Source organism: Dipodomys ordii, unplaced genomic scaffold (genome assembly GCF_000151885.1).
Source record: "Dipodomys ordii isolate 6190 unplaced genomic scaffold, Dord_2.0 Scaffold205, whole genome shotgun sequence".
NCBI lineage: Eukaryota > Metazoa > Chordata > Mammalia > Rodentia > Heteromyidae > Dipodomys > Dipodomys ordii.
In genome coordinates this window covers 2650443-2673246 of record NW_012267421.1, presented here as the reverse complement: position 1 = coordinate 2673246, position 22804 = coordinate 2650443, and the positions used below count along the sequence as shown (strand labels likewise).

Sequence of the window (22804 nt, the reverse complement as noted above, 5' to 3'; positions counted from 1 at the left end):
AGTCAATATTTTAGTATAATCAGTATTTAGATCTGTCACTTCCCTGGTTAAATTTATTTATAAATAATTTCTTATGTGCTTTTATAGGTGTTAGAAATAGGATTGTTTTCTTGATTTCTTTTTTTCATTTGATTTCATTGTTTCATTGATTTCTTTTTTGTTATTTGTATACGGAAATTCTTCTTTATATTCTGTGAACTTATTAATAACTAATTTGTGGAGTCTTCAGCTTTTTCTATTTGTAAGATCATCGTACCTACAAACAGGCAATTTTGCTTCTTCATTTCTGCTTTGGAAGTCCTTTATTTCTTTCTCTTGCTTAAGTGCTCCTGCGAGGACTCCCATTCTGATGTTGAATAGAAGTCATGAGAGTGGCGTCTTTGTTCCTGACTTCAGAGAGCAAGCACTCCATGTTTCACAGTGGAGTCTGATGTTGGCTGTAGACTTGATATAGACTTATTGAATTGCTGTACTTTCTTTTCATATCAATTTTTTGAAATACATATAAAATATTTATATATGGGAACAAAAAACACTAAACACAGGATATCTATAACTAAAATATTACATACAGAATATATGCATGTGGTTAGGATATGGTTTTTCTTTAATAGTCTTTTTTCTTTGTTTTTTTTAATTTTTCTTTTACTGTAAAGATGCTGTACAGAGGGTTTACAGTTACATGAGTAAGGGAATGAGTACATAACTTGTCAATCATTGTTACCCCTTCCCTTCTTGTCCCATTATCCCTTCCCTCCCCCACTTCCCACACTCCTCCCCACCCCATCCCACCTCCCTGCCCAAAGTTGTAAAGTTCATTTCCAATATACTGTCCTGTGGGTATCATTATTGCAATGGGTCATCCTGTGCCCTTGTTTCAGAATTTTGTTATTCTCCTTCCCCTCCCCAGATTAGACAACTGTATATACAAGATACAGGGTACCAAAATCAAATACAATGACAACAGAGGATATACCATAGGAGGAATAGCATACAAAGGAAACAGAAAAGAATCCCATAGAACATTTAAAATGATAACAACAAAGACAGACCTCTTGTCTTGGGGTTCATTTCACTTAACATCATCTTATATGGACATATGTACATAGCTTTTGAGCTTTTCAGCTCATTTGATAAGATTATCCTATATGTATACTCATTATTGCAAATGAAGGACACATGGGACCTAAATTTCTTTGGGACTGGCTTACTTCACTTAATATGATTTTTTCCCAAGTCTTTCCATTTTCTAACAAATGGGCTGGTGTTGCTCTTTCTGATGGAAGCACAGAGTGTATAGATAGATAGATAGATAGATAGATAGATAGATAGGTAGGTAGGTAGGTAGATAGATCTCATAAGATCTATCTCTATCTCTATCTATCTATCTATCTATCTATCTACACGTGCCACATTTTCTTAATCCATTCATCTACTGAGGGGCATCTGGATTGGTTCATATCTTAGCTGTGGTGAGTAATACTGCGATAAACATAGTTGTGCTGGTAGCTTTAGTATGGCCTTGTTTGTGATCTTTTGGGTAAATGCTCAAAAGTGGGATTGCTGGGTCATAGGGGAGCTCTATGTGGAGTCTTTTGAGAAGCTCCATACTGCTTTCCAGAGTGGTTGAACAAGTTTACATTCCCACCAACAATGCAGTAAGGTTCCCTTCTGTCCACATCCCCTCCAGCATCTGCTGTTATTAGATTTGTTGATTATAGCCATTGTAACTGGGGTGAAGTGGAATCTCAATGTTTGTTTTGATTTGCATTTCTTTTATGGTCAGAGAAGTTGAACATTTCTTCATGTGTCTATTGGCTATTCTTATTTCCTCTTCAGAGAAGTCTCTCTTTAAGTCTTTAGCCCACTTGTTAATGGGTACTTTGAGGATTTGTTGTTGGGGGATTTAATTTTTTGAGTTCCAAGTATATTTTAGATATGAGGCCCTTGTCTGTTGTATAGCTAGTGAAGGTCTTCTCCCAGTCCATGGGTTTTCTATTGATCTTGCTAGCTATGTCCTTTGCCATGCAGAAGCTCTGCAGTTTCATGCAATCCCATTTGTCCAACCTTTCTTTGATTTGTTGTGTTTCTGGATGTTTATTAAGAAAATTTCAGCCCATGCCAAGGAGCCCTAGAGGTTCTCCTATTCCTTCTTGCAATGTTTTCAGGGTGTCGGCTTTTACTTCAAAGTCTTTGAACCATTTGGAGTTGATTCTGGTGCAAGATGATATATAAGGATCTAATTTTAGTTTCCTACAGGTGTTTATAAAAGACTCCAAATAGCAAAAATAATCATTAACAGTGCTGGAAGAATAACAATACCAGACTTCAAACTCTACTACAGGGCCATAGTAATCAAAACAACTTGGTACTGGCACAAGAACAGACCTGAAGACCAATGGAATAGAATCTTAGACCCAGAAATGAACCCACAGACCTATAGCTACCTAATCTTCAATAAGGGAGCAAAAAGATAGAATGGAATAAAGACAGCCTCTTCAGTAAATGGTGCTGGCAAAATTGGTTAAACACCTATAGAAAACTAAAATCATACCAATTAAAAAAAAAACATTTTATAGAACTGAGAAGGTGGGTCAGTGGTAGAGTGCTTGCCTTGCATGCATGAGGCCCTGGGTTCAATTCCTCAGCACCACATAAGCAGAAAAAGCCAGAAGTGGCACTGTGGCCCAAATGGTAGAGCGCTCGCCTTGAGCTGAAGAGCTGAGGGATAGTACCCAGGCCCAGAGTTCAGGCCCCACGACTGGCAAAACAAAACAAAACCAAACCCATTTCATATCACAAAGAATGTTAGAGTGTGTGAAAGACCTCAAGGTCAGTCAAGGGCAGTAGCTTTGAGGCTTCTGTATTTCTTCTTGAACAAGCTTAGTCATGGTCAAATTCTTGGTCTTTGAAGTGCCAGGAATAATGTCTCAGACATTTTCAAAATCTCCACAAACTTCTCATGTCCCAGATTTCATTTTTATGAGTTGCTTAGCCCATTGTTTTCCTCAACTATAACTCAGGCATCTGTGAACTTAATCATTGGCCTGTATTTATTTTGGTTTTCACAGTTGGCAAGTTCTGAATAAATTAAAATACAGACAGCTTTGCAAGTGGGGTCTTCCAAGGAACTGTCAGTCGTGCCAAATAATGGCAGATTTCTGGGAAGGAGGCTTTGAAAGAGCTCTGCCCCTTTCTACTCTCTCCGGCGGCTGCCAGACTATTTTTACTGTGAACAAGAGCTGTTAATTCAAGGCGACCACAGAGCTAGATCCTGAGGGATGAGAATAATGCAAGCTAAAACAGCACCAGGCTCATTTTCTCCGACTGAGATTTACCCACTTTCTTGCATACATGCTCCCTCAATTATTACAAGCCTTTGGTTAATTTCTAGAGGCCTGCAATATTTAACTCTGGCTTAAATTTTTTTTGAAAGCACTCTTACCATCTTTATTGAGGAATTCTTAGTATTTCTTTCTTTACCATTTCTGCTGTCTCTAAGATTTTTTTTGTCGGCCGTGGGGCCTGAACTCTGGGCCTGGGCACTGTCTCTCAGCTCTTCAGCTCAAAGCTAGCGCTCTACCACCTGAGCCACAGCACCACTTCTGGCTTCTTCTGCTTATGTGGTGCTGAGGAATCGAACCCGGGGCCTCATGCATGCAAGTCAAGCACTCTACCACTGAGCCACCTTCCCAGCCCCATATTTTATGTATAGTAATATCTTAATATTCATTGTAAATGTGATTAAAACAAATGTACTGACCTGAATGTTTTGGGGTGATTAAGATGCTTAAGTTGACAATTAGGACATCATGGGTTTTAATAGGCTCTTGAAAGATATAAAGGTGTATGCAGTTGCTAGCCTTAAACATGTCCCTAAGAATCCTTGCTTCCTGGTGCAGGCTGTGTGCTGTTGCTGCTCTGTGGATCAGTCAGAGCTGGCTTGTGCGACCAGAAGGAACGACATGGAAGCTGTGGCAAGGCATTTCTAAGGCTGCTTCAGGAAGTACCTTGCCTCTTCCATTGTGCTCACTCAATGACCATTGCAATTACACAAAGAGATTATTCATGGGAAATCCTCCTTCCATGCTGGGATGATACTCAAGAAGTCCTTTGAGAGACTGATTGGAGATTTGGGAACCCTGACAGGACTAAGGGCCAGCTTTCTGAGCAATCACCTTGCACGTGAGTTGCCTTGCCCAGGCTGGCTCTCCATGAACTCCAGGGCCTTGAAACACTTGATGGAACCCTGGACATGATAAGCCTTTATCCAAGCTGCCCAGCCAAGCTACTCCTGAATTCATGGCTAATAGAAATGGGGAGATGCTTAGTGGTTTTACACATTTCATTGTTTCAAGTACTTTTACTATAATTTGCTTCTCAGTAATTGATTACTAATATAGTAAGCAACTGAAAGCATTTATCTACCAAAACCCCCAAGAAGAAATTGGAATATGTTGTAAACAACAAATCAAACAGAAACAAAAACCTACTCATGAGAAAATAACTTCCCTATGTGGTTATAGGGGCTCTTTCACATCCAACAGACTTTTAAGGCTATATTTATATCAGAAAAGAATTTTGAATTCTGAAGATAGAACACCAAATGATAAGACAAGTGAAAATCATGATTTTTGCTCTGAATGTAGATACAAAGATCCTAAAAAAAGTTCCTCATAACAATGGAAATCTAGCAGGGTGGAAGTTCTGTAACTGCATTCTACTTCTATAAAGTTATAGTAGTTTGGGCCTGACACTATTTTAATAGAAATATATTAATGGGAAACAATGTTAAGATCTCAGAATACATCAGTCCTAACATTGATTATCCACTGGCCCAATCTTTCAATATATAGCTAAATTATTTTAATTTATATAATATACATAAATAACCTGTCAATGGTGGGTCAATAGTAGAAGTATATGATAAATATAATACTTTAGGCCACATAGACATATTTCAAATATGACTTATTTAAAATTATTTATTTAAATTATTTAAAATTTAAATAACTTATTTAAATTACAAAGCCATATTTCAAACATTTAAAATATGTGATTTCCATTGAATTTTATTGATAGGTCACATGGAATAATTAACCTTCAATCAAAAAGTAGCTCTTAGGAAAACTCATAAGATAGCATCCATCTGTACAGTAATTGAATGAGGATAGTAATGTAGAGAAGAAGAAATTCAAGTGTCAATAGATCTTTGAAAAAAAGTGCAGTTTAGGTGGGAATCAAAAAGCGAATACTTATTTTCTAACAATTTGTCCACGTTTTCTAACAACAAAAACCACAGTGCTGGGTTAATTTGAGAGGTAAAAGGTGAGGTGAATTTGATTGGCAATTTCTTTTGGAGAACAATTTTATTGGCAATAATTTTATTGGAAATTTTATTGGTGATTTTTTAGCTATTGACTTATAAATAAATTCTACTTCATGCTTGAAATATGAGCTCTTTGTATTGTAATTGCCTCTTTGTATTGTCTTATTATTAATAATCATGAATGCATCATTTTTAACAGTACAATTACATTTTGGGAACGGTACAAACTCTGTTGGTCCTTTCACAGGAAAGAATTGGGTAGTTGGTTGCAGAGGAGTGAGGAGTTTGATACCATTTTATTCATGGAAAAGGCTAAGTGCCAGCGGTAATGGCTGTGTGGCCATAGGGCTCATGATTTCTAGAAGGTGTCACATACCTGCAAGTATCGGACCACTCGGCAGACCAGGTCAGGCGCCATGAAATCTCCAGTGAAACGCCAAATAATATCTGTCAGGATGTTGACCAGTCCTGTGAAAGAGTCTAGCAAAAATACACACTGCTTAATCTCAGTCTCTCATCAAGATGTGGGTATTGATGCTGTAGAGACGACTCTGGGAGAGATTTTATTTTGTCTTGTTTTGTCCCTGGCCACTGAGGAATAGAGAAGCAAAGCAAGGGTCCTTGGGCTTATAATATTGGAGCTGTAACCACCTAGGAAGGATTTCAATGGTGACTTAGGTGGAATCAAACTCATCATACAGCTGACCTTTGAGATCACAGAAGAGGAGAGCTGTGGTAAAGAAGGCAAAATTGAAGACACTAAAGGCTAACTCAGAATTCCTCTTCTTCTACCTTTTACTTTACAGATTCGATCTCTAATCTCTCTACCCTCAATTCCAGTCTCCTTTTCCTCAGATTTCTCTTCTCTCAATATCTGCCCTTGGAAACAGTCAAGCACACCACCTATGAATTTGATTAAGTGGGAGTGGGCACAATGTGTGATGTTGATGTCACATGTTAATCTTTATCAGAAAGCTCCTAGAAGCACTGCACAGCCATGTAAACAGAATGACTTGTCCAGGTGGCATTATCTGGGTCTTGTCACTGCTCAGCCCTGTGGTGACATGGTGGGCATGTGGATGGGGATGAAGTGACAAAGAGGAGAGCCACTCATGGCCAACACTGGCTATACCTAGTATAGCCAGAGTGCCAGCAGCAGAGACAGCAATTAGCGCTCAGCAAGGGATTGTTTCTCTCTCTCTCTCTCTTTCTCTCTCTCTCTCTCTGTCTCTCTCCCTCTCTTGGTTGTGGGTCTTGAACTCTGGGTCTGGGCTGTCTCTGAGCTCTTCAGCTCAAGGATAGCACTCTACCACTTGAGCCACAGCGCCACTTTTCATTTTCTGGTGGTTAATTAAAGATAACAGTCTCATGGACATTCCTGCCCCAGCTGACTTTGAACTGCCATCCTCAGATCTCAACCTCCTGAGTAGCTAGGATTACAGGCATGAGTCACTGGCCCTTAGCAGGGCCTGTTTCTTGAGGACACCAACTGGATTCTTTGGGTCAAGTTAACATTGTTTCCTCTCTGTTCTGCATGGAATAGCTGTACATCCTACCAATTGTATACTTATCCGACTACAAGCTATCACCAACATCAGTCACAACACCAGTTTCCTAACTGGGATGGAAGCATACAGTGTGTTATCTGATAGTGGAAAAAAACATCACAGAGAAGGGAGTGTGGGATTGAACTCAGGACCCTGGAACCCGTTGTTCCTGCCACATGACATACCACCATGAAGATGCTCTTCTTCCAGAACCCTGGAGTAGTTTCCTTAGGATCAGAGCAAGTGCGGCTTAAAGGCAATGCTAGAATGACAGGACAGCAGTCCACCCTTCACAGTGAAGTGGAAGGAATCAGATCCTTCTGTGGTGCTGGTGTATAGGTTCCAGAGACAAGAGCTAGAGGAAGGCATGGCCTCAGCTGATACGGCACCCAACCTGTGTCTGCCTGCTCTTGTTTCTGTACAGGAAACAATGCTAAGAAGTTTCAGCCAGCACCCGAGAATTGCATACAACAGATGGATCAAAAGCTTGGAGAAGACAAATCCCATAGCAGTTCTGGCAGGTGACAAATGAGAAAGGCAGATGTGGGCGGGGTCTTGAGCATTGTGGGTTGTGGCTGGTCAAATAGGAGCTGCAAGATGCTTTTACTGGGAGAACGGGCTGACTGAATGAGCAGGATATGGGGGTGAGAAGGCACGTGGGTATTCCCTTGTGATTTACTCACTGTTTAATTGAAAAATAAAGGAAAACAGACTGATGTTTCTCAAGACCTAAGTAGTCAAATGAACAACTCCTCCTCCATAAGCATCCTCCTAAATAAGCTTATTTCTGGGAGCAAACCATCTGAGGAGTTATGCAATTGGGTTTGTTAGTTGCTATTAAGCAAATGATGCTAGATAGATCTGATCAGTAAAAAGCCATTTAGTTACCTAAGTAATGATGTACACTGCAAATAAACTGCTCCTAAATGGTAATTAAGAGGGCTTTGGGAACAAAGGGCACACTTTAAAGGTCTAAACACATCCATATATTACTCCTGCTTTTAAAAAATATACTCTGTAAATGAGCCTAGGATGTGGTAACACTCAGAAAAACCAAAGCAGACTACTAGCCAGCAGGCTTTGTTGCTTCTTTGAGGGTGTCTTACACAAGAGAATGTGCATTCTTACTTGGAGGGGGGGGGAAAGAAGCCAAGAATAAGGAGACAGCAGAGAAAAACTTGAAAGGACCAGTAAGGGTGGGTTGAGGGAGAAGGAGGTGAAGGATCTTGATCATAGCTGCAGGTAAGGGTAGGAGCAAAGCTATCCAGGTAAGAAAAATGATAGATAAGGCTGTGTGTGGAAAACAACATTTGTCTGTCATTGCTAGTACTAAGAACAGGAACCGGAGGTAGCAGGAGAGGATGTGAAGACCCACCAAGAATCTGGACCTTTTAAGGAGCCTACATTCTTTTCTTTATTCCATAAGAGATAGGGAACATTTATGTCTTCAAATGTGAATTCTAAGTCAATGTCTTTAGTCACTGTGGAAAGGCTTAATTGGTAGGTCCAATGCTGAACTTGTCATTTATATTATTTAGGGAACTGAGCAGAGTTGAGAAAGAGATAATGAGTTTCTAGTGTATGTAAACAGGAGATCAGGAAGATAGAGAATGATGCAGCATTGAGCTGTGCTTCATTAAGATGAAACAGAGAAGTTCAATGGTTGAATGTCCCTGGTAGATGACTGGCTCTTAGAGTACAAGCCACTAAAGTTAGCTAAAATGAGACCCCGATGAGCTTAGATTTTAATTGGGGTTTTAGACAATTTACATCTTATTGAAAGTCAACAAGGAACTGAGGCAAAACTAAACCTGGTTCAGTTCAGGAGCAGATTGATTCAATACTTCACTTGAATAGTCATAGAGAGGTATGGTCACTTTGAGGAAAAAAATACTATTTTTTATTCATCTCTCAGGAGCTTCTATATACAATTCTGTGTCTGCCATCTAAGCAAAATTTTGGATGTTCTATTAAAGGGGAGATGCCAGAAAGCTTTAACCCTGCACTCTCTGCTTCCAGCTGTGTCTAAATCACTCTGTGCTTGCTAAGGTGATGGTGTAAGGTTTGTCTTCTGTTCCATCTCAACCTTAGTCATATGCAGACCTGTGTTTCTGGTCACTGAGGATGATGCCATTCTTTCTTTTGGTCGGTCATGGGGTTTGAACACTGGGCTTGGGCGCTGTCCCTGCGCTCTTCAGCTCAAGGCCAGAGCTCTACCACTTGAGCCACAGCACCACTTTCAGTTTTCTAGTGGTTTATTGGAGATAAGAATCTCACAGACTTTCCTGCCCGGGCTGGCTTTGAACCACAATCCTCAGATCTCAGCCTCCTGAGTAGCTAGGATTACAGGCCTGAGCCACCAGCGCCCAGAGATGCTGCCATTCTTAACTATGCTAAATCTTCCTCCCATGAAAATAAAACTTCTGCATTGGGTCTGTAATGGGTCCTGCCTATGGGGCATGTTCAGACCCTCTTCTAGCAATAGGAAACTTCTAATTGTACCGAAATGGCCATCACTTGTGTCTTTCCTCAAGATGCAAGGGATTTCTATCATTATTGTTGTTGTTGTTGTTATTATTATTGCTGTTTTGTTGTTATTGCCTTTAACCTGTGCTCTGGGGGCCAATGCTTGGCCTCATAGTAGCTAATGTTTCTGTTGAGAGAAGAATATAGGCTGGAAGAAAGGTTCCTATGGCATTTCTTCAGGCAGGGACTCAACCTTCCTATGTATCTGCATACAGTATCTGCAACAATTAGTCAATTCTGCCATCATGTTTTTGAGACTGAATATGTTTGGCTGTGTGCTAATAAGACTTTATTTGTAAAAATAGGTTGCAGAAGCCAGGTGCTGGTGGCTAAGGCCTATAATCCTTGCTACTCAGGAGGCTGAGATTTGAAGATCAAAGCCAGCCAGGGCAGAAAAGTCTATGAGACTCTTATCTCCAGTGAACCACCATAAAACTGGGAGTGAAGCTATGTTCTGAAAGTGGTAGAATGCTAGCCTTCAGCACAAAAACTCAGGGACAGCCCCCAAGTCCTGAGTTTAAACCAAATGACTGACCAAAAAGAGAAAAAAGAAAAAAAGTAGGTTACAGGCTGCATTACAGGCTGTGGTCTATCATTTCCTGGTCTATAGCACAAACTTTAAATGGCTTCTTCTGATGTCTGGCAGCTTCCTGTCTTCCATTTAGTCTGATCATTTTCTCATCCGATTACAATTTCATTCTATGGGGAGAAACTTTCTCAATTAGCACATTGATACCAGCAACTGATCAATGGATCAAAACATTGACTAAAGAAAAAAGCCCACGGATTAGGAGAAGATCTTCACTAGCCATACAATGGACAAGAGTCTCGTATCTAAAATATACCTGGAATTCAAAAAATTAAATCCCCCAACAACAAATCCTCAAAGAAACAACTACCCAATAAATAAGTGGGCTAAAGACGTACAGAGAACCTTTTCTGAAGAGGAAAGAAGGATGGCCAATAGACACATGAAGAAATGCTCAACCTCCCTAGCCATAAAAGAAATGCAAATCAAAACAACACTGAGATACCACCTCACCCCAGTTAGAATGGCTATCATCAAGAACTCTAACCACAACAGATGCTGGAGGGGATGTGGACAGAAGGGAACCCTACTGCATTGTTGGTGGGAGTGTAAACTTGTTCAACCACTTTGGAAAGTAGTATGGAGATTCCTCAAAAGACTCCACTTAGAGGGCTGGGATGTAGCTCAGTGGCAAAGCGCTTGTCTAGCAAGTGCAACATCCTGGGTTTGATCCCCAGTACCAAAAAAAAAAAAAGAAAAGAAAAGACAAAAGACTCCACATAGAGCTCCACTATGATCCAGCAATCCCACTTTTGGGCATTTACCCCAATGATAACAAACAAGACCATACTAAAGCTACCAGCACAACTATGTCTATTGCAGCATTATTTACCATAGCTAAGATATGGAACCAACCCAGATGCCCCTCAGTAGATGAATGGATCAAGAAAATGTGGTAACTCCTCTGTATGGTATTCTCACAATAATAAAAAAAGAAAATGTGGTATATATACACAATGGAATTCTATGCCTCCATCAGAAAGAATGACATTGTCCCATTTGTTAGGAAATGGAAAGACTTGGAAAAATTATATTAAGTGAAGTAATCCAGGCCCAAAGAAACATCGGTCCCATGGTTTCCCTTATTTGCAATATCTAGTATATATCTGGGACAAGCAGAAATAGTCAGATAAATTGATGTTAGGCGAAATGAACCCCAAGATAAGGAATCAAATGGTTTTTCTTTTTTGCTATTGTTTCTAACATATTTATAAGATGATTTCTTTGTTGCTTTGTATGTTCCTCCCCCACAGTATAACCCTTGTTTTCACTGTATTTGATGTTGGTACAATTTGTGGAGAAGAAGGGGAAAAAACCAATTGTTTAAATAAGGATACAGTGGAACCATTGCAACAATGAGATGTACAAGACGTTATGTTGAAAAATGAACTTTACAACTTTGGAGCGGGGGGGGGGGAGGGAGTGGAGATGGGAAGAGATGGGAAGGGGAAACAAAGGAGGAGGCTACAATGCTTGATAAGAAATGTACTGGGGCTGGGAAGGTGGCTCAATGGTAGAGCACTTGCCTTGCATGCATGAGGCCCTGGGTTCGATTCCTCAGCCCCACATAAGCAAAAAGAAAAAAGCCGGAAGTGGCGCTGTGGCTCAAGTGGTAGAGCATTAGCCTTAAGTTGAAGAGCTGAGGGACAGTGCCCAAGCCCAGAGTTCAGGCTCCACGACCGGACCCAAAAAAAAAAAAAAAGAAATGTACTCATTAGCTTGCTCATGTAATTGTAACCTCTCTGTACAGTATTTTCACAATAAAAAAATAAAGAAATAAGCTATACATACAAGCCTAGTTTAAAGCATTTTAATACAAAACACAGATGTACATGTATTTGTCCCATCTTTAATATAAGGCTGAGACTATTATTTGATTTTATGCACCATCTTTTTTCTATATAAAATATACTCATAGCACATCTTTTATGATTTCCAATTTTGGTTTGTTTAAATTGGACTGAAAAGCTGAGATATGCTCAGAGCCATATGAAGCAGCATCTTATTGCAGGGATTTTAAAAAATCATCCTCCCTTATCTTTTAGAATTGCATCTCCTGAGCTACCTTCTACTGCAGCTTTTATAGTGACTCACCTAAAGGGAAAAAAAGTCATCTTTCCAGTGTATCTATCTTAATGTTCACAGAAGCAATAGCTCTGTAATGTTAGCTAAATGATACATTTACAATGGGTATCATTGGCATAATCTGATTTGGGGTAATCTCACACACCACACACACACACATCACACACACACACCACACACACACACCATAAGGCATGAAAGCAGAAATGGACAGGACAGGCTGACAGGGGACCACCCTGTTAGTCAGTCTGTCAGGATGCTTTGCTGAAAGAATGGAGCCTATTGATGAAAGTAGGGAGATAGTTTGGAAGCCAAAGGTGAGGGAGCAGCTATTGGGACCTGCTCACTGTGCCCTGACTGTCCCCAGTCCTTCCCTGGCTCTGGTAGCTTGGGATCCTCCTTATGCTCCCCTACTTGAAAAGTAGGTCTGATTCCTCAAGGCTCCAGGATACTTCCTTTATGATGCCTTATCCTACTTTGATAACTCCTCTAATACATTAATGCATTCATTTTTATGTCTATTTCATATTCTACTATCCTATCGAAGAGCAGAGATAATTTTTACTCAGCCCCATGTCTTCAGGTCCTAGAATTATGGCATAATATAGTAATAGGGTGGTAAATGTCCATTTAATAAATGAATAGATTATGACTGTCACTACTTGATTGGCTATCTGATGCAGAGAGGATTTCATAGAGCATATTAATTCACACCCACCATTTCCTTCAATGAAGGTTGAAATAAGGATTATAGAATTCATATGCCAGGAGGAGGAGGCCGATTGGAAAATTTGATCCCCAAACAGATTTCTTCAAAATCACCCTGGATTCTAAGATCTTGCTGGAATTGTAAGTGGCCAAATTGTAAGTGGCCAAATTGTAAGTGGCCATATTTATTGTCTGGCAAGATATTCAGTACTTGTAGGTAAATGAGGAAAGATTGGTAAACTTGATAACTTGCCCAACTTCTTACAAACCAAAAGTAAGTCCTGTGAGATCCATTCTCCATGGAATGCAAGTCAAGTTTCCATTCCTTAGACTTCTGCTTTCCCTCAAGTAGGCTGGGCTTTCCCACAGAGCTGAGACTTCAGGATAATGAGTCCTCAGCAAATGATTGGCTCTTCTTGGCAGTACTGGATATTGAACTTAGGGCCTTATGCTTGCTAGGCAGGTGCCCTACCACTTGAGCTATTCAGTGCTTTGGTTAGGGACTTGCTTCATGCCTACACTGGTCTTGACTACAGTCTTTCTACTTGTACTTCCCTGTGTCACTGGGGATGACAGATTCATGCCACCACTGGTTGAGATGGAGTCTCTTCAACGTCTTTTTGTCTAGGCTAGCCTCAAATGGTGAGGCCAATCTTGGCCTCCCAAATAGCTAGGATTATAGGCTGGAGCCACTGTACCTGGCTTGAATGAGTCTTTTTTCTTTTCTTTCTTTTTTTGCCAGTCTTAGGGCTTGAACTCAGGGCCTGGGCACTGTCCCTTAGCATCTTTTGTTTAAGGCTCTATCACTTGAGCCACAGCACCACTCCCGGCCTCTTCTGTTTACATGGTCCTGAGAACTCAAACCCAGGGCTTCATGCATGCTAGGCAAGTACTCTGCCACTAAGCCACATTCCTAGCCCATTGAGCAACTCTTCTTGACAAGTAAGGGGCACATGTAACATTGGCCCAGTGGATAAGGAGGGAACGGATCACAAACTCAATGGTAATGTCATTTCTCACAATACCAGATCCTTCCTATACTTTAGCTCCCACTGGGGCCTTCTAGATCTGAGGCACTGGTTTCCAGGAGGGATATCATGGGAAACAATATCAGTTGTGCATCTCCAGAACAGGCAATGCTTCCCCATCAACTCAGCCAACATGGTTAGTGGCACTTTAAGAATGAGGTTGGGTGTGTGTGGGAGATAATAGTGTGTTTACTTGTGATAGTGTAAGAAACTATTCTGGGCATTGCCAGTGTCTCTTCCTTGCTTTTTTCTTTTGACAACCAACTACTTAAGGTCACTCTAAATGAAATAACACTTGAAGACTTCATAGGAAAGCTTATTTAGAACTTGCCTCACTCAACCTCATGTCAAGTATTTAATTGCTGGCTAAAACGACTTCTCACAAAAGTAAATCCATCGTCTTTGTTTTGGACTTATTTTTACAAAATTCATATGAGCTTGGCACTGTGCCCTTTGCCAAGATTAAATACCAAGGGAGCTTAATGGCCTAAATTGTCAACTTCTTGGCTTTGTATGAATCTCAGGGAGGTGACCCACACTTCTGTCATTACTGCTCAATTAAGTAAGAAATCCATAACTCCATTATTCTCATTCATGATGGGTCTTCACAGAAAGCTTCATTCCTGGGATTTTCAAATCGTCACACCAAGACAGAGATGTCATGAATGTCTCCTTTCCCCTTGTTAGTCCCCCTAAGCAAATTAAAGTCTTGTCTTTAATTGGAGAAATCTAAATCCTCCTCAACTGCTTGGGCCTGTGATGGGCAAAACCCAAGAATCTTACCAAGCTGTCTGGAGAGCTGGTAGTTCACAGAGGATGAAGCCTTCTGCTCATCTGTGCAGGTGCCAAGTTCGAGCAGATGTTTTTTTGAAACTAAGGGAGCTTACACTGGGGAGCAATGAAGAGAAAGACTTGCTTTCCCCTTTAAGGAGATTCTGTTTTCCTAGTAATAAGAATTCAAGACAAGGGCATAAGGTATTGAGAAGCTCAAGAGAAGCAGAGGAGAGGTCCAACCTCATCACAATGATAAGGTAGTCATGGTCATTCAGGGATGATCCCCTTTGATGCATTATCTCAGGCCTTAGCAAATACCCTTTTTGTTCACAAATGAAGCCGTTCAAACTACATATAGGAGCTTGAGTCTATAATCCTCACTACGTGACAGGCAGAGATTGAAAAGATCAAATTTTGAGGCCAGCCTTGACAAAAACAAAAACTAACAACAGTTCACCAGACCCAATCTCAACAACAACAACAATAAATCTGGGCTACTACATGCAGGTGGCTCACACCTGAAATCTTAGTCACTCAGGGGCCTGAGATTTGGACAGTAGTAAGGCTAGACCTGGCAAGAAAGCCCACAAGGCTTTCTCTCCAAAATAACCAGCAAAAAGTAAGCCTGGAGGCATGGCTTAAGTGGTTAGAGTGCCAGGTGACCGAACAACAGAAAGAAAGAGAGACAGACAGATGCTGAATTCAAACCCCAAAGCTGCCAGGCATGCACCTGTCATCCCAGCTACAGAGGGAAAACTAAATAGGAGAATCACGGTCTGAGCTGGTCTGAGCAAAAAGTACAACAAAAGAAGAACCAAAGGAAAGGGTTGGGAATATGGATCAAAGAGTATAGTGTCATCTGCCTAGCAAACCTAAGGCCCTGAGTTCAATACTGCCCCAAATGAATATATTAGTAAAAATATAGAATAAAGCCATTGGGAAAAGCTTCCAGGAGGCTGGCAAGTACTGTGTCACCACAATTAGTAGGCAGAGCCTATCTGCCATACAGTCTTCATGTCCATGCTTGGGCACAGTGCTTGTGGCTTCTGCAAAGCCTGTAGGAATCACTGGCTCTCGTATTGTGGGGACATTGCTCAGCACATTTTACTGCCACATGCAAGTCCTGTATATAGAACTGATTTCTTCATCAGGAAATCTGACTTTGCAGGGACTCAGTGCATAAACAGGGTCTTATGTTTTCCATGAACATCCTAATTCATTTTCTTAGGCTGTTTTTACATGAGGAGGAGGTATATGCCACTTGGGTGCTGGAATCTGACAGTGGAACGTTGAATGCTGACTCTGCTGCGCAGTTTTGGGGACCTTAGTGACCTCCCTGAATCCTGGTTTTTTGTACAATCAGGATAATGAGACACTCAATCTAGGGTTATTTTAAAGCTTAAATACAAGGCAAAGTGCTTAGAAATCTTGGGGATTTTTGGTGTTAAGGCAAGTTGTAGGACTGATGATGAGGCCCAGGGCCACGTGAGGTGAGGATGGCTCAGTTTCCTACACAATTTCTGAAAAACATGGTAAATAAGAGGTAGAGGCTCTGCTTCCATAGACACAAAGATTGGTTGCTTGATTCGTGATGATGCATGCTACTTGATCCAAGTCATTTAGCCTCCACTAGGAAACAGTGGTGAGTAAATAAACTGACAAAGTAGAAAGGCTCAAATCCATCCTTGGAGAAACAGAATTTAGCAGTGGCTCAGGGGTTTGACGGCTGTTTGTGCTTTTTTGGGGGGAGGGGTCAATTCTTTGCCCTGATGGTCTTAAATACTGCAAGAAATTTGGTATTTCTGGTTGCGTTTGATAAGTATACCATTTTGATGGCTCTAAACAGCCCCACTTTAGAACTGTCTGTGGTTCAAAACCACACAAGTGTGCAGGACATCTAGAGGCTGATTGAGAATATGACCTGGGCTCCCAGAATAGCTCATTTCTGTCAGTCACAACTCACCTGTGGTTCTCCCACTCAAACATGTCCTGGTCTATGTGACTCTGGATCAGTGGCTGATCTCAGGCAATGACTGGGAAAAGGGCAAGGTAAGCCTGGAACATTATACTGTATTGTAAATTAAGAAGGTACCTAATGAATGCTGAGAAACATTTCAGATAAGAACAGGAGCCTAACTTCTTCCTGGATAATTAACAATCTGAGCATGAAAATAATCATAGTGAAAGTTATTCTATTGAATAAATTAAGAACCCATATTGCTATATTGAAGCCAACTAAATAAATGTAGGGCAAAGGATTGATCCCTTAAGCTTGATGTCCAACTAATAAATGTGTAAGGAATAATGTAATTAGAAAATCATCATCTGGAAATCTTTATAGCATTGACTCAGATAAAAATCTGCTATAGAAGCCTGGTTGTAAGGAATGATGGGAAAATCATGTCATTTTATAATGCTTGTTCTTTTCACAGGGAAAATAGTATATTTGGAGTGGAATAATATGAAGGCAATATCATTAGTAAGGGAGCAAATTGAGATCCTGTTCCTGCTGGTCTCTTCACTAAGAAGAACTTGGCATCACTCTAAATGTAAGCTAAACTCAATCAACAGAAGGCACCATATAAACTCAGACTGGAAGAAAGATAACCTACTACCCAAGCTGCACTATTTTAAGATATTTATGTTAAAAAACACAAAGACCAAGGAAACTGTTCCAAATGAAAAGGCACTATAGATCCATAATGACTCAATACAATGTACGACTCAAGATTCTCTTCTATAAAAATGTACTTGGGACAACTGGTGAAACATAAAACAAATCTGGAGATTATATACTAGTTGTATTTGGATGGATGGATGGATGGATGGGTGATAAATGGATGAATGGATAGATAGATGGTGGGTAGATAGAAGGATGGATGGGCAGATAGATGGATGGATGAGTAGATGAAAGGGTAGATAGATGGGATAGGTGTATAGATGGCTGGATGGGTACAAGGATGGGTGGGTAGATGGATAGTTGGGTGGATGATGGATAGATGGATAGATGGTTGGGTTAGTGGATGGATGGATGGGTACATAGATAGATGGGTGGATGAATGGATGGCTAGATGGATAGATGGGTAGATGGATGAAGAGGTGGATAGATGGATGGATGGAAGGAAGGATGGATGGATAGTTGTACAAATTGAGATTGTGATGCAGCAAATATGGAAAAATACAGTATTTAAGGCATATGAGTACAACATACACGGGAATACTTTTTACTATCCTTGATTTCTTCTAAGCCTAAAATTATACCAAAACATTAAGTTAAAATTTGTTCTGGTGACATGGCTACTCCACCCCCAGGGGTAGGGCTGGCAGGATGCAATTTCTATGGGTTCTACACAGCATTGGAGATATGGGAACCAAGCCAAGAAAAAAAGTGTTGTTATAATTAAAGTGAGCCTTAGAATTGTTTGCTGACTTTCTCCTCATTCTCAGTGTAGTTTGTCCTGACATGCTACTGTGCTATAAACATGTTAGTTAATTATTCAGAGAGATATTTTACCTGTAGGCTAATACTTGTTCCAACTTCACACTCTGGTGGTGGGAAGATCTAGGACCAAGCAAGGCAGAAGCTATTAAAAGCCAATTGCAACAGCAAACAGTTCTCACAAGGTGTTGGGTATTTCTCTGAACATTTGATTTAGAAACAGTAAATTAAGTGCTACTACAATCTTATGAGATAAATGGTGTTATTATGTCCCCTGCCCCCTTACCATGAAGAAACAGGTGTAGACAGACTGTTGAGCACTCAAGAAGGCCAGATTGTGTCTTCACAGTTCTACAGTTCTGTCTCTTAAGGGGCTCTGAAGTGAAACTATTCTTTCCAGAAAGTTCTTATAAAGCATGCTGAGGTTTCTAGGTAGGGAGTTGTCTAGAAGGGTCTGAGTTGCTATAACATTTAAGGACAGAGCATGTTGTCCATGTTGAAGGGAGGAAATCCCTGTCATGGGAAACAGCAACAGTAGAGGGGTATGCAGAACAGAATGACGACATGAAATTACACTACTAAAATAATGCTGGGGGACTTGAGCCAGGACAGAATCTCCAGTCATCAGAGGGAGAGGGAGAGGGAGAGGGAGAGACAGGGCGGGAGACGGAGAAGGAGATGGAGACGGAGAGGGAGCGTTGTTAAGCCTAGTGAGTGATTAAGGCAGAAATGGGATAACCATACTGGGAGCTTCAGCGCTGGAAACAACACACAGGGAAGTATAGATTTGTTTCCTTGGAAAAGTTGGTTTGTTCCTGTGTGCCTCACAATGCCACATCTTTCCAGGGAACACCCACCTCTCTCCAAGTCTCCTTCTAAGTCTCATATTCAACACTAAGGCAGGCAGGGGCAAAGGCTAGCTGACAGCTGAGTGTTAGGCTCTATGCTAAGCACTTAACACATAAGGTCTCATTGAGTGTTTTGAACAAGTGGCCAAGGTGTCCATTCTGCACACAAATAGAAGGAGTGGCCATTCAGAATGTGCATTCCCCATCTAATTCACTGAAACCTGGAGTGTAAATTGGATTTCTATGTAATTCTAATTGAATAGAGTAGTATAATTAGATAATGATGCACTCTAACTGAACTACAACTCCATGTACTATAAAAAATATCAGAGCATTTAGAAGGAGGAGGAACACTCTGGAACAACCTAGAGAGTTTATACAATACAAAGAATCAACTTCATCGAACAAGGAAAACCAGATAAGATACAAGTATGTATGGACTCTAAATCAAGGTGACTTCCCAGAGAAAATCAATACTGTAAGTTCAGCCCCCCACTCCCTTTTTGTCAACCATGGGGCTTGAACTCAGGGCCTGGACACTGTCCCTGAGCTCTTTTTGCTCAAGTCTAGTGCTCTACTACTTTGAGCCACAGCACCACTCTCCGCTTTCTGGTGGTTAATTGGATATGAGTCTTATGGACTTTCCTGCCTGGGCTAACCTTGAACCATGGTCCTCGGATGTCAGCCTCCTGAGTAAGTTCCACCTCTAATAGTTGTTCCCTCTGTTCTTTGCCACCCAGAGTTTTGAATGCTAAGCACTCTCACTACCACTGAGCTTTATCACCAACCAATTAGCTTCTTGTGGTCATAATGATGATTAAGCATAACATTTAAAGCCCCTGCCTCAATACCAGCCATGAGGAAGGACTTTGTCTAGAGTAACCAGCTTTGTTTCATTGACAGAAGAGAAGTGAAACTTGGAGAAATTAAGTAATTGTTGAAAACCACAGAAATCAGAAGTAACAGAGCCAGGATTTTAAACCCAGGTCCCTAGACTCTTCGTCCTACTTTTGTATAACTTTTAAGCTAAGACAGACTCTTACATGTTTCTGTGGTTGAAAAGAATAGCATGAGATAAAAAAAAACATTTCTGGGTGCCTGAAAATGAAAAGAAACTCAACTTTCAATGTCTACAAATAAAGTTTTATTAGAACATAGCCATGTTCATACATCTTCCTATTGTCTCTGCTATGTTGTCTGGGTACAGTGGCAGAGTGGAAGAATCAGGACAGGGCATGTGTATGCCCCCCTCCAAGCTTAAAATGCTTAATAGTGAGCTAGCTGTGAAGAAAGTTGGCCTGCCTTTGCTCTTGCGCTTTGACCTTGCACTTTCTATTATTCAAGCACCCTTGGACATAGATTAGTGGTAACACCACCAACTCTTCTAGTATTATTGGAGAATTATTAAAATGCCAGGCAGGAGGCATGGAGGGGGCTCCCTGTTGGCTTAAATGGGAGAGTTTTGGAGGCACCAGATGGGAACCGATTCTTTTCACTTAGCTTATCAAAAATCCAATCTCACTCCCTTTCATGTTCAAGAGGATTTGATTAATTAGGAGAAGAATAAGGAATAGAAATAATCATTGCCATTGGGCTGGGCTGAGCTCCTCCAGCCTCATGTGCAGTGGCACTGGCTAATAGGAGGCTGCGCAGCTGGAGGTAGAAGGGATAAGCTTTAGATTAGAGATCTGTGTCTGTTCCTCGGTTCTCTACACGTCTACCCGGGTGACATGATTTAACCTTTCTCAGTTTCAGTTCCCATAACTCTAACGTGGGAATAATGAGTCCACCTAGAGCTCTGGATAATTTGAAGGTCAAATGAGAAGACATATGAAAAGAGTTTTTTTGTCCCCCCCTAAAGAGTTGACTCAGAGAGCATTCAATAAATATTAGCTCGTACTGTACTATTATTTTCTTTTTCTGCCTACATGTCAGCAGGGAAGGAGTGAAGTCTCTGGTTCTAGTTTAAAAATCCTAGGTAATATATTTAAGACTTATACAAAAAGATAACTCGGGCACACTCTACAGAACTCAAGTAGCACAAACTATAAAAGCAGGCATCTCAGGAAACTACGTGTCCTGGAATGTTAGAGACAGTCCTGTTCATAATAAACTAGAGATGCTCTGAACAGCCAAATGGAGAAATCAATTGTGTGATATATGCTTGCAGCGGGAGGCTGGCCAGTCGATTAGGACAGGAAATAGTCTACAACTATAGCGAATGGTGGTGAAGGATCTCATGAGCTCCATGTGAGCAAAAGAAGCCAGATGCGAAAATCACATCCACAGTGAGACTGCATTTGTTGAGATGTGAAAAAGAGGGGACATGTGTCTGTGTCTCAGGGCTGGCTGTCTGGGGATGGGTGACTGCAATTTGTGGGGGTGGGGAGGAGGTACTTGATCCCCTCAGAACTGGTTTTAACAGAGTGTGAAAGCTAGAGTCCACTTGAAGTCTGGTGCACGTGGGATCCAGTTTTTTTCAGCACCATTTTTGGGACTCCTTTGTCAAAAAAAGTGAGATAGTTGTAAGGTGTGTGGGTTTTTGTGCCAGTGCCATCCTACTTTTGTGCCTGAGGCTCAAACATCCAACAGTATCTCATGTATAGAATGGGAACATCCTGCCAGACTTGAGCTATCAAGGACACTTCCAGGGGTCTGAACCTGTATTTCCATTGTAGCCTTTGTTACAATCAGAGCCAATGTCTGTTCTGTGCTTTTCTGCCTTATTTCACAGCCACTCCCTGGGTTAGTCACCAGTCTTGCTTCTCAGGAAGATAGGAACTATTATGGGGTTACCGGGCCTGGATTGAGACATTGTTACCATCGGAAGCAATTGTTGGCCTTGTCATTATTCTCTGACCTTGGGAGACTTTCTTAGACATCTTGGATATTGGCTGCTACCTTAGCAAACTATGGTTAGTAGTCTGATTTGTTAGCATTAAATATTGGAAGGGCTTGGAACATGATTGCTTCCCAATGATCCAAGTTCTCCCTCCTTTTTCTCTTCCCTTTCTTTTCTACTTTCTTCCTCTTTTCCCAAGAAGTTTAAAGTAGATATTTTGGGGGGGCAGAAAGAGCCTAGTAGATAAATGAAGAGTTTTGAGCAGCAGAGGGAGTCTTGTTGGGAGCTACATGGAATTAATAGAGGAGTTTGCTTTGGTGCATGTTCCATTCAGCTTTTCAAAATTCCCCCCATTCCTAGGGATTAAAACGGAATTTGGAGTTTTTATCCACAAGCTCATTGTCAGACGAGGACCATCCCCAGGAGAAGAAGCTATGCTCCACAGCTGCGCATGTTGCAGAGAAAGGCGTGGACATCATCTATGGGACACAGGGGAAGATCTGGGCACAGTGCCTGTTCCCCAGGAAGAGGCTAGACTTCGGACTTCCATGGGACTAGACTTAGGGTATTTTCCCAGTGGTGTCTTGGGATTTCTAAGTAGTTTACCTAAGAAAGAGGGCGTTTTCTCAACCCTAGATGTGATTAAGCAAAGAGCCTGGGCCCATTCTCAGGGATTTGGCACTGGGGGAAGAAGGATGTGGTGACCTGTGCTGGGTCACCCAAGTCTATCTGTTGTAGGATTCTACAATGATTGATTTGGCTTTGCCTCTCTTTCTCCCTCCCTCCCCCCTCTCTATTTGCTTACTTCCCTCCTTCCCTCCCTCCTAGCAGGAGATTCTCTGATTGCTGGTAAAGTTTCTCCCAATACTATTTCACCAAAATGAGGAGCTCTCAGGTGTAAAGCAAATCTCACTGATGAGCTAATTCTTCAGAGCTGATGATGAAAGTCACTTAGTCTCTTGGCTGCATTTTCATTTGAATGGGGACATCTGACCTTGGTCCCTGAGTGACAGCGAGGAATGCAGCAAGGAAGAGAATGGGATGGCAGCTTGCCTGGGTGGCACACCAAGGTGTGAATGAAACCCAGCT

General features: G+C 41.2%; 1 protein-coding gene across 1 annotated transcript in view; it reads right to left on the bottom strand.

The window, feature by feature from the left end:
- Npsr1 (neuropeptide S receptor 1) overlaps positions 1–22804 on the bottom strand; it is a 95236-nt gene that overhangs the window by 34611 nt on the left and 37821 nt on the right. The window contains exon 3 of the mRNA XM_013035142.1: positions 5706–5809. Coding sequence (XP_012890596.1) covers positions 5706–5809 — 104 coding nt within the window. The remainder of the gene's footprint in view (positions 1–5705; positions 5810–22804) is intronic.